At 45.9% G+C, this 12684-nt stretch overlaps 1 protein-coding gene across 1 annotated transcript in view; it reads right to left on the bottom strand.

The window, feature by feature from the left end:
- The window catches only part of adgrg6 (adhesion G protein-coupled receptor G6), a 121455-nt gene that overhangs the window by 41623 nt on the left and 67148 nt on the right, over positions 1-12684 (bottom strand). Inside the window, exons 14-17 of the mRNA XM_078557478.1 lie at positions 4064-4152; positions 3024-3076; positions 1530-1589; positions 676-818 (exon numbers count right to left, since the gene is read on the bottom strand). Coding sequence (XP_078413604.1) covers positions 676-818; positions 1530-1589; positions 3024-3076; positions 4064-4152 — 345 coding nt within the window. The remainder of the gene's footprint in view (positions 1-675; positions 819-1529; positions 1590-3023; positions 3077-4063; positions 4153-12684) is intronic.

Here is a 12684-nt window from a genome sequence, read left to right as displayed (position 1 = left end):
ACTCACCTCCTGACTTCCCAAAGCCTGTTCACCATCTACAAGGCACAAGTCAGGAGTATGGCAGAATATTCTCCTCTTGCCTGGATGAGTGCAGCTCCAACAACACTCAAGAAGCTTGACACCATCCAGGACAAAGCAGCCCACTTGACCGGCACCCCGTCCACCACCTTAAACATTCACTCCCTCCGCCATCCAGGCACAGTAGCAGCAGTGTGTACCGTCTACAAGATGCACTGCAAGAACTCACCAAGGCTGCTTTGATAGCACCTTCCAAACCCACGACCACTACTTTCTAGAAGGACAAGGGCAGCAGGCACATGGGAACACCATTACCTGGAAGTTCCCCTCCAAGCCACTCACCATCCTGACTTGGAAATATATCACCGTTCCTTCACTGTTGCTGGGTCAAAATCCTGGAACTCCCTTCCTAACAGCACTGTGGGTGTACCTACACCACATGGACTGCAGCAGTTCAAGAAGGCAGCTCACCCCCACCTTCTCAAATGCAATTGGGGATGGGCAACAAATGCTGGCCTAGCCTGCAACTCCCATATCGCATAAATGAATTAAAAAACTTTCCTGACAGAAGGAAACCATTCAGCCCATCGCGTCTGTGCTGGCTATTTTTTCGCAAGAAACCAATAACCAGGTTATTTCAAAGTGATTGTCACTTACCTACTGGCTGAACCTGAATGGAGTCAATGGAAAGGTTATTTCCGATGACTGAAGATGTGTTTCTCAGTCTCTCTTGGACTATCCTCTCTTCTAGGTAAATATTTTTGGTGATATTGTAATACAGAATGGCCAAGCAGTCATAGCTGAGGAAGAAATAACACATGTGAAATGGAGATGCTTTACGACTTGGGTTAGAATGTGTCTGAATTTCCTGAGACATGACAACTGAGCGGCTTCAGAGGATGGTCTCGAGTTGACCATGTGGGGACTTGTGTCACGTGTAAGCCAGACTGGATATGGACGACAGGTTTTCTTCCCTCAAGGACATTAATGGCCCAGTTGGGATTTCATGACAGTTCAACAGGTTTGGAAGTCATATTTACTGATGTCAGATATTTATTGTCTGATTTTTTTAAACTGGGAATTCAAATCTTCAAACTGCCTGTCTTGGGATTTGAACTCTTGTTCTCTGGAATATTATTCCAACCATCTGGAATACTGGTCACGTATCCACGCTACAATAACAAGCAATTAATTGACACAGTGACCCCGGCCATGCAGCACGTTTGCATCTGCAAAAATGCCTGCGTTGTGACTTGTTCTATTATGAACAGGGTTGTTCGCCTGTCACCCGTCACTGTCACTGGGTCAAAATCCTGGAGCTCCCTCCCTACCAGCACTGCTACACCACATGGATAGCAGCGGTTCAAGAAGGCAGCTCACCACCACCTTCTCAAGGGCAACTAGGGATGGGCCATAAATGCTGGCCCAGCCAGCGAAGCCCACATCCCGTGAAATAATTTTTTAAAAAAGGAGCAATCTAAAAGGGGAGATCGAAAATATTGATTTCTTACCTTGTGCTTTCAATTGATCTGGACATCCGGTGCACTGAAGTATTGTTGCTTTCATAAATCCTAACCAGAAAACAAATAAATAGACAGAAAATAATTCTGGTTTGTGGAAAAAAAAACTATTGAGCAGAATGTACCAGAAAGAAATAGACGGTTGGGTTTTCTACAACAATTCAGAAACTTTAGTGCCAATCCCGCAAACTAGCAAATTTATTGAAATCAGTGTCTCCATTGTGAGATTTGAACTCATTAGAACGAAAGCAGGTGTAGACCATTTGGCCCCTCAAGCCTGCTCTGCTGTTCAATAAGATCATGGCTGATCTAATATTGGCCTCAATTCCACTTTCCTGCCAGTTCCCAATATCTAAGGTGATTAGCTGAATATCATAAACACTCCACTAACCATGTCCAGGAAACCAGCCACCACCTGACCCCAGTATTTCCTAACTTCCAAGTTACAGAGGCAGCTGCATCTCCTTCACCATCCTCGTCCTCCTCCATCACGCACCATGCCATGAGAGGGCATTAGTGACCATGGGCTTCCATTGGGTTGGTCCATGATTATACTTGGCAAAGTGCTGCAGTGGTTTGCCATTGCCTTCTGCAGTACGGCTCACCAGAGAACTCTCCCACTCCTACCGCCTGCCATCTGACGCATTGGAAGGATTTACAGGCTGATAATCAACATGTCTGGCCACATTAGGAACAGACCTTCCCAGAGGTAGGGACATTACCAGTGCGTCACAAGACCTCCCACTCCTCTCACTATAACAATGGCAAAAAGGTAAGGAAAATATTTCAAAAATGACCAGTGAATCTTTCACTGGAACGCAAATGGCCCTGCTTCTGTTTATATCATTTTTATACCACTTCACTTTTATCATGAAGCTGAGGGATGTTAGCACTGGGTAATGGAGCATTTTTTCAATCCAGGCATCCAGTGCCAGGCCTAGAAGAACACCTCACTCTGCATCAATGTAACAGTGTAATTCGGTGCCAATTACTACCAAATTAGGGGAACGTTTTGAGTCAAGGGCTCAGTAAGAACTCCTGCATCACACTGTGCAGTAGCAGTAACAAAGGCACCCAGTGAAATTCCTCCACCATCGTTTGGGGGCACAGGATAAGGGGTCAGTCATTTAGGATTTAGATGAGGAGAAATTACTTCAGTCAAAAGATTGTGAATCGTTGGAATTCTCTATCCCAAAGGGTTGTGGATGCTCCATCGTCGACTACATTGAAGGCTGGGATAGACAGATTTTTCGGGGTCTCAGGGAATCAAAGGAAATGGGGAATGGGTGGGAGAGTGGAGTTGAAGCCCAGGATCAGCTATGATCGTATTAAATGGCGGCGCAGGTTCGATGGGCCATGTGGTCTACCCCTGCTCCCATTTGTTGTGCTCTCGTGTTAACAGGAGGCATCAACCCACAATCTTAACCGAATCTTTACGCACAATTTTAACCTTTGGTTTTATTTACCAAGTGTCCATCTCCTCACCTGACACTTTCCACATACACAGAATAATTCCAGTTCTGAAAGGACTCAGTGAGCTGAAACATCAGTGAAAAAAAAAGCAAATCAGTGCACAGGTTGATCCATTAACAGAGCTACAGGGGGCACAACCACATAAACGTGTACTTTACATCCTTTGCTCAGACAAGCAATAGTGCCAAAGAGAAACATGTCAAAACAGCCAAGCCATAGCGTCTATCTGGACTCCCTGTACAGGACATGGTCCCATATTTTCTTAGATAATATATATTGTTAAGTTGGATGAGGGTTAGGCCGTGTGAGGATAAGCGATCAATCACAAGAGAGGAACCATTCAATGAAGATTATTTGCTATCCCCTACAGTTAAGTGTCCCTGGATCACATGGGGAAGCCCTCCTGAATAAGTCAACTGCAACAGGGGAGGGGTGGGGAGAGGAGGGGAGGGGAGAGGAAGGGAGGGGAGGGGAAGGGAGTGGAAGGGAGGGGAAGGGAAGGGTGGGGTGTTACTGAACTAATATCCCAGAGGCCCAAGCTGATGCGTGGGTTCAAACCCCACTGTGACAGCTGGTGGAATTTAAATTCAATTCACAAAATATGCAACATAAAGCTAGTCTCAGTGATGGTAACCATGACAACTATCACTTTCTGTTGTTTAGAAACCCATCTGGTTCATAAATGCCCTTTAGGGAAGGAACTCTGCCTTCCTCGTCTGGTCTGGCCTACGCGTGCCTGCAGACCCACAGCAATGTGGCTGACTCTTAACTGCCTCTCTGAAATGGCCAGGCAAGTCACATGGGCAACAAAGGCTGGCCTTGCCAGTGACGTCCACATCCTAGGGAAAAACTAAAGGACAAAGAACCCTTGTCACCCTACTAACCGCTCCAGCCCAAAGTGGAGCTTATTTCAGCTTAGTTTCTCTCTGCCTTAACCAGCTGAGTGGTGGCGGGTGAGGGGGGAGGGGCCCTGTAGCTGAGGGTATGACTGAGGTACATTCATGGGAGTAAGTCAGTGATATTGATGGAACCAGGAAAAGGCAAAGACCTACCCAGGCTGATACTCTTCGCTCCAGAGCTGCTGTGTTCATATTCCCGTTCAGGTCGTGGACTGTGAACTGCGTCCAGTATAAAAGTCCCCCTGTGTGGTGAGAACAGTGCAGAGTTACAATATGTGCTACCCCTCTCCCCGCCCCACCCACCACCTCAAATCGCAAGACTTCCTTTAGGTACCGAAAATAGCCACAACGGGGACACGCATTCAGAGCCTGTTGCCAACCTGAGTGGAGATAGCGAACGGAGGAAATCTTCATCCGGGCACGTGCGGGCTGATGCCACATAAAAAGGGCCTAGAGGGACAGATGCCATCTTCACTCCCCGCAAAAACTGTTTGGAAACGTGACAACCCCACACAGCCCCCGCAGCCGTGGGCCAACCACGCTCCTCAGCACAGATCTCCACCAGCCGGAAGAAATGTCTGACGGTCATGGTGGTCCACTGCTCACCCTATGGCCCGGCACTCTGCTCAGCACCTGCATATCCTAACTCTGGCACTGCTTAACTTTGCCCGCATCGGCCTGGGAGAGCGTAAACGCTGTGGAGTCAGTGACACCATCACTTTGTTGGTGAACAGTTTTAAGAAATCGGGTCATTTTATTTGGGGGTTCAGGAGAAATAAGGGAGGAACTGGTTTAGCTGCAGTGCATAAACGAGGGAAGTAATAATAGCAAATTCACTTCAATCCCCCTCCTCAAGCAGGGAAAAGAAATTCTACCCAATGCGTTTGCCATGAGTCCAGAAATTTGGAACAAGCTGCTTTGCTGTGGGTTTATGGGGTAAATTTTATAATATAGCTGCCCAGACACACAAGGCTCCACACCATTGGAGCCCAAATTTGAGTTTGGGGTTCACTACAACCAATTCATGACCACCCAACCATGTGTCTTTCCATCTACTGGGACTAAAGCAGGAACGAAGCCAACTCCTGCTCTGCCAGCGTGCCCCTGGCTAGACTTGATAAGCCCCCGCCTCATCCAGCAGAAGATGCTACAACTTCCTGTTCAGTATCCCCCACCCCCACCCAGTGCAGCTCCGGTCATGTCCCGAGTAGAGACCTGCCTTGTCCCCTTTGGCCCATTGGGACTATGGGTTTCAGGGCTCCTTGCCACCAGTGTGGGATTTCTTTTCTTAAAAGATTTTTTTGTATAGATTGTTTGAAGCAGTTCTACCACAGAGATACCAGGAATGAGGGACTTCAGTTGGAGAGACTGGAGAATTTGATAATGTTCCCCCTTAAGCGGAGCAAGTTAAGGGGAGATTTAACAGAGAGTTAAAAACTATGAGGGGTTTCCATAGAGTAAATATGAAGAAACTGGCAGAGTGCTCATCAATCACAGGACATATAAATTTATGATAATTAGATCAAGTAGCAGAGCAGAGAAGAGGGGAGTATATTTTTTTTACACAATGAGTTGTTACGATTTGGAATTATCTGAAAAGTTGGTGGGAGTAGAGTCATTAGCAGCTTTCAAAAGGGAATTGGAAATATGATTGAAAATAAGACATTTGCAGGGCTATATGGAAAGAGGAGGGGGGGTGAGATTAATTGGATAACTCCTTCAAAGAGCTAGAACAGTTGTAATGGCCTCCTCCTGTGTCTTATGGTTCTATCATTCAGCAAAGAATGGGTACGTGAGGCAGCAGCCAGTTGTGGGGATAGCTGGAGCTCGAGTGCTGGTTGAGGTAGGTCCCACACTATGTTTGAGAGAGAACGCAAAAGGCATATAAAGGACAGATAATATAACAGAAGGAAGACAGCGTAAAACAAAAACATTTTCTTAATTTGTCCCATTATCTGATGTGTTAGAACGCACATAAGTTATCAATACATTAACACACTGTTGTGCGTTTTTGATTCTCTTGTGTTTTACTGTAATACACAAAATTCTGTAATTATAAGATTAATCAACGGACTACAGACCAAGGGCTATTTAAGTGACAAATGTGCAGACTTCATTGAACGGTTTATAAAGCCAGGCTCACTGGTCAAAAGAGGACAAAAAGAGGTCAGTGCCCAGTTCTAAATATTGGAACAATTAAATGGCATTTGTCGACTAGATCTTCCGTGCTCGTCAATATGTGGAAACATCCCGGCTCCTGACCAGTGTGAGAAAAGAAAGCTGAATGAGTGTCAAGCGACAACTGTGAAGGCGAGAGGGAGGGGGGCAGTCTGCACAGTCCTCACTAGATGGCGCCTTTCACATTGCTAATAGGTGCTGGTGTTAGTTAAAAATCAGAGGGGTGCATTAGCCTTTGGGGTTTCGGGGTGGGGGGGGCGTGGGGGAGGAAAAGACAAAAGAAAACATCACTACTTTCCAGGGAAAATCAAGCACAGGTAGACATGGAATTAACCCTCTGAGGAAATAATAAAGGCAATTAGTGGCAGGGTTCAATTCAATCTCTTACAGTACAATTATTCTGACAGTATTCATCGTTAGAACTCTTTGTGTTAGACACGGTTCTTCAATCGCCCTATTTAAAATCAGTGAAAACGTACATTCCATACTAATTATTTGGTGTCAAGACATGTCCAGCGGACTCAAAGGGTTAATACGCTAAACATAGGGGAGCATCAACCTAAAGCCTGAATTTCGGATTTCTGTGAATCTGAGCAGCACAAACTCAGAATTGTGCTTTGCTCAGTTTCAACACGTCTGTGGTGCATCACTCAGTAAACGCGCTTCCACCTTGGCACAGAACAGGCCAGGACAGTCTTCAGCTGCACCCAAGCAAAAATTGGCAACTTTTGTTCCTCCCCTTCAAGTGGAGCATGTCATGCGCCGGCCAGATCGATAAAGAAAAGCAGTCACCACGCCTTGAAGTTCTTCCTTCAATGAAAAATGAATGTTTTCGCTGCAGTCAATAAACCCAGGACAAAACTGCAGGAATGTGTTGCTCAGCACAGAGACAAACGGGCTGTTATTCACTGAAAGAAGAATTTCAATTTGTGCTCTGGTACCTCTGCACTGGAGGAAAATAGTAATGGAATTAATGTTCCCTTTTTTGCGGCAGAGTGTGTTGTGCCTCTCCTGATGTCCATCTTTAAAGGGGGGGTGAAGGCTTGCATATTTTTGCTTAACTGGTTTGGCTTTGGATGCATGTTTCTTAAGAACGTGGTTCAATCATCGCTGCTAACACTACGAGGTGCAAAATGGGAATGTTCTACAAACAACAAGCTTCAGTACAGTCAGCCATCTCCTCACATCATACACCTGTGCTATTAGCTATATCTACATGTTCAGCTCAAGGCTTCAAAACCCCAGCGTCAACACACGGTGAGGCAACTACTGGCAGTGATTTGTGATGACAGGTACTACTACGGGTTTCTACAGGTGCTCTTAAGACATACGGTTGGCAAACATTGGTCCATGCAGGCAGCCCGTCCCATCAGCCTCTTCACAGAGAAAGGGTGCGGAGGTTTTGTCAGGGGTGATGAATGGCTCCCTGCTCTCCAAGCTCGTGGAGGGAGCTACGCTTAGTCCATGAACATCATGGGAGGGAATTGGAGGGGGTGTTACTGCAACTGGTGAAAAGTTGGACACAAGATGTGAGAGGAATGTGGTGGAGGCTAGAGAAGACTGTAGTGGCTGTTCGGTGTAAGTGCCAGCCCCTGAGCTGATGACAATGCCCCAGATCGATGGAGTAGGAGGTACACTAATAGAGAGTCCCAGGGCGGAATCCATTGACAATGTGGGCATTAGTTCTCGAGTTCCAGCACTTAGCTGCGGAGCTCCCACAGATGTTGAGGTAAAACCTACTGCGTGAGCTGAGATACTGAATAGGGAAGAGTGCAGCCCTTCATTATAAATGTTTGGCTCTTCAGCAAAATGCTCTGGCTTAAGATACTGCAAAGTTCTTGCACGTTTTTGACTTGTTAAAGTTATGCTTAAAGCTCTGGTCGGGAGGTCTTTTGGTGGATGTGCAAAGCCACTGACGGCCGTGTGTTCAGGATCGGTCTCTGTAAAAATGTCATCTGAATTCACGAGTTGCGGGGTTGTTGTTAGCGACTGGGCATGTGTACTGAGCGAGGCCCACTGCACTCCCAAATGTACAGGCATTATGGTCACAGCCTGGACTCCTTTAGAACTTTCCAAATCGGAATTTGAAAATGGTTCCCACTTCAGTCCAGGACTCCCAAAAGCATGCGCCACACTGCTCTCTGAAACAAGGTCCAACAACGAATGCCTTGTGTTTGTATTGTCTGCAGAAAACACGGCCGACTGATGATCAGGTTGCACTTTCTTTTCCCTTTGTGTAGTGGACGTTACAAAGTTCTCTTGGGCGTGTGGGCCAGAAGTCACAGTTGAACTATTAATGATATGAGAAACAATTCCCCAATGGTTCTGAAATCCTTCTGGAACTGTCAGTGAAAAACTAGGAAAATATGTACCATTCACAAACATATGTAATGAATTTGATGTCAAGGCTGGAACTTGTTCCAATTCAGGAAGATCGTCATAATGAAGAGAATTTGTGTTTTCACTTCTTACAGTTGCAGAGTCATCTAAAGATACAGGCAGGAGCATGTCAGTCACCACTGGGATCCAGTCCAAGGGAACAGTCCATGTGGTCCCCACATTTATGACTGAAGTTTCCAATGAAGACTTGAGGTTATCAGCTACTGCTGAGGAATCATTCTTCAAATGAAGAGTTTCAGGGGTTAAGTCGGTGGAGATATGCAAGGGCGGAAGTGAAGTAGCTTCACCTTTGGTCAATGATCCAGTATCATCTGAAGCCAGTGTCCTCCATTCGCTTTCCATCATGAAAAATGCATGTTGATGGCTTTGCGTAATATGCATTGTGATATCAGTCAATGAGATGTGGTAATGGTCTTTGTCAGTCGACTTCCTACTGACAGGCAGGAGGTGAGGGCTGGATTCTCCTGCAGACAATGTCCACTGACTGTCTATACTCGGTGAAGCCACTTTTAATGGAGATAAATAGCTTGTTTGTGACTCAGAGGTTCTCGTTGGTCCTTGTGTGCTGCTCCTCTCGATTTGTGTCTGTTTACCAGTCTGTAACGCTATAGTATTAATATCGACTGGCTGCATATTACCTGAAATGGAGCGACGGATACTGAACTCAAGAGCTCCCATTGATAATGTCTCTGTGTCGTACTGGGAATGGTTGACACCTTCACTGAGTTCAGATGTAAATGGTGTCAGAGAATTATCCCAGAAATTCTCAGGCGTGGAAGGAATATTTGTCCCATCTGGCATTGATGGAAGTGAAGAAACATATGTTAAAACATCAGAATGGTTCAAGTTCTTGAGCGACTTAGTTGACAGAACCAGAAAGTCCATGTCTGTACTTTGCACTAAAATAGCTGTGTCATCTCCCTGCCCTCCTACTGAAAAGTGGCCTGGAAACAACATGAACTCATCAGATTGCCTTAATTGGTTTTGTAACTCTTCAGTACTGACGAACAGCCTTTGTGTTGATGTAATAGATTCCTTGCTAAAGTGGTTTAAGTGGACTGAGCCTGTAGTGTTTATCAGTTGACTGAGAGTAAAACCACTGTTGGCCCAATCAAAGGCTGTACTTGAAGCGATGGACTTTGCATCATGAGAACCAACTTGTCCTGGAACAAGTAATGAATATAACCATCTGGACAAGTTATTGATATTGTCCTTTGACAAGGCAGTGCTTGAAGCCTTAATATCAAAATGGTACGTGTGTGACGATAGGTCATGGGTATCCATAGGAGTTTCAATATTGTCATGAAGAGATGATGCTGTAGCCTCTATGTTGAACCGATCGCTCAGAAGCACATGTAATGTGCTTAGTGAGTTTTCCATCTGGTCAGAACTACTGGTGGCCATCCAGAATGAACCAGATAATAAATGTTCGTGAGATACAACAGTTGTTTGTGCACTGAGTTGGTGCCCTGACATTGTTGGAGTGGGTCTAATAGTTGGAGACAAAACTAAAGGTGGCATTTGGAATTGTACTTCCAGTATTTTTAATAGACCAGAGGACCTGTCACCAATAACGTGCTGACTCGGTGATAGTGCACTTGGCCCCAAACTGTACAATGTTCCCAATCCAGCATCAGCTCCTTCTTTAGTAGTTAATATATCTTGACTTCCAAGGTCACTGGACAACATCCCAAAATTGGAGTTAAGCTCACCGTCCTTGGTTATATTATGAGTCAAATTCTCGCCAGAAGCCCTCAAGTCCCAGGATTGGTTTGTTGGCTTCTTTAACTGAGTAATGAAATCAGAATTCAGTTCAGGGGGGTTTGGTTCCTTGTTGGTTGTTCTTCCATGTCCAGCATTGGTCGGCTGTTTCAATGCCTTCGAAGCCATTGTAACACCATGTGGCCTCTTGGTCACAGCCTTGGTGAAGACAATAGAAGCACTGTGCGGTGTAAGTATCCCTGGCCTCAAAGCACTGGGCATGTTGGGTCTGGGTCTCAGTGGGTACCTCAAAGGTGTGGAGATAATACCCAATCGGCTCCTGGAGTTTCTTGTCCGCTGCTCCGTTTGCAAGGTAGAGTGATGCCAAGATATGTTCAACGGGCTTCGGTTTTCTTGGAGGACAGTTGGGGCCAGGAGCTGGGACCCCTGCAAATCTGTATTGTTAAAGCTTCCTGCTGTTAGTGGGCAAATCATCCCATAGTTAACTCATCACATTAACCTACAACAAACCCGATTCATGATGGTATACAACAACATCGCTTCAAGGAGTCTCAGGAGCCCTCCGCCCCACTTCCTACCAGCACCCCACTGAATGAGTTAAGTATTCATTTATTCACATGCCCCATATCCTCCTCTCCCCCAAGCTCGGTGTAGCAGCTAAGTAATCAAGCCAGTAACTGAACTGTTCAGACCAGGTTGGATCCTGAGTCTGTGCTGATCTCAGCCAGGGTGTGGCATCCAGCAACAGGGAGTTACAAAGCAAAAAACATCCTGAGTATTTCCTGCTCCTGATCAATGTCCAGCAGCCCCCTCCATCCCACCCCCACACCCTCCCACTCTGGAAAGGTGAGCATGTGGGCATCAGGCAAGGACAGAGTCTGACTGACTGGAACAGAAGGAGGCCATTCGAGCCCCTCAAGCCTATTTTGCCATTCAATCAGCCAATCTGTCACCTCAACCCCACGCTTAGCTGTGATGCAACCTACAGTCTGCTTGCTAACATTCGCCATCAAGGCTCACACATGGCTATTGGCCACGTGGATGACTCAGCAACAATGCCAGCAGGAAGTCACCTTCCTCATCAAGAACCACAGAAAGTTAACATGCAGGTACAGCAAGTAATGAGGAAGGCAAATGGAATGTTGGCCTTAATTGCAAGGGGAAATGGAGCATAGAAATGGGGAAGTCAGGCAATAACTGTGCACGGCATTGGTGAGACCGCACTTGGAGCACTAGGCACAGTTTTGGCCTTCTTATTTCAGGAGGGATACGCTTGCGTTGGAGGCAGTCCAGCAAAGGTTCACTAGGTTGATTGAAAGGGTGTCTTATGGGGAAAGGTTGAGCAGACTGGGACTATATTCTTTGCAGTTTAGAAGAATGAGAGGTGGTCTTATTGAAATAGGTAAGATTCTGAAGGGGCTTTTTAAAAATATTCTTTCGTGGGATGTGGGTGTCACTGGCAAGGCCAGCATTTGTTGCCCATTCCTAATTGCCCTTGAACTGAGTGGCTTGCTCAGCCATTTCAGAGGGCCTTTAGGAGTCAACCACATTGCTGTTGGGTCTGGAGTCACATGTAGGCCAGAACAGGTAAGGATGGCAGATTTTCCCTCCTTAAGGACATTAGTGAACCAATAATAGTTGTCATGGTCACCAGTACCAAGACTAACTTTATAATTCCACCGGCTGTCATGGTGGGATTTGAACCCATGTCTACAGACCATTAAGCCTGGGCCTCTGGATTACCATTACATCACCATCACCCCCTTGGACAGGGTAGGTGCTGTGAGGGTGTTCCCCTGATAAAGGATCTAGAACCAGGGAACACAATAAGGGGCCTCCCATTTAAGATGGGAGTTGAAGAGGAATTTCTTCCCTCAGGGGGTCGTTAATGTTTGGAATCCTCTACCCCAGAGAAGAACGGAGGCTGGGTCATTGAATAGATTCAAGGTTGAATTAGACAGATGCTTGGTCTACAAGGGAGTTAGGGATTGCGGGAGGCAAGCAGGAAAGCGGAATTAAGGTCCCAAGTGCAGCCATGATCTTATTGAATGGTGGAGCAGGCTCAAGGGGTCAAATTCACTCCACCTGCTCCTATCTCTTATGATCATGTGGAGTGGGGGAAAACTCCAGTCCCTTTTTCTGTTTTCTCCCATCCTCCAACTTTCCATTTCACTCCAATTATTGCATCAATTTTTACAGCAAGTTTGAGAGAGCAATAAATCAAGCACACATCAATTAAATTGTTGTTGAATATATCAAAACACATGTTAATCGGTGTTTCTGTGTTATCATCCAACAGATGTCTCGGGAGTTTGCGGCTGATTAAATGAGAAGCAATGGATGCCCTGTGGGCATCATCACCACAAACATCAGGAACAACATTCAATGTCTATTTATTAGTTCCTCTTACCATTGCTCTGTCACATGTTCAGCCCACGCTCAAACCCAACTGTAAGACATATCACTGAGTAACA

Source organism: Cetorhinus maximus, chromosome 14 (genome assembly GCF_964194155.1).
Source record: "Cetorhinus maximus chromosome 14, sCetMax3.hap1.1, whole genome shotgun sequence".
Lineage (NCBI taxonomy): Eukaryota > Metazoa > Chordata > Chondrichthyes > Lamniformes > Cetorhinidae > Cetorhinus > Cetorhinus maximus.
Note: the sequence above shows the minus strand (reverse complement) of the source record. Positions and strands in the feature narration are given on the sequence as shown.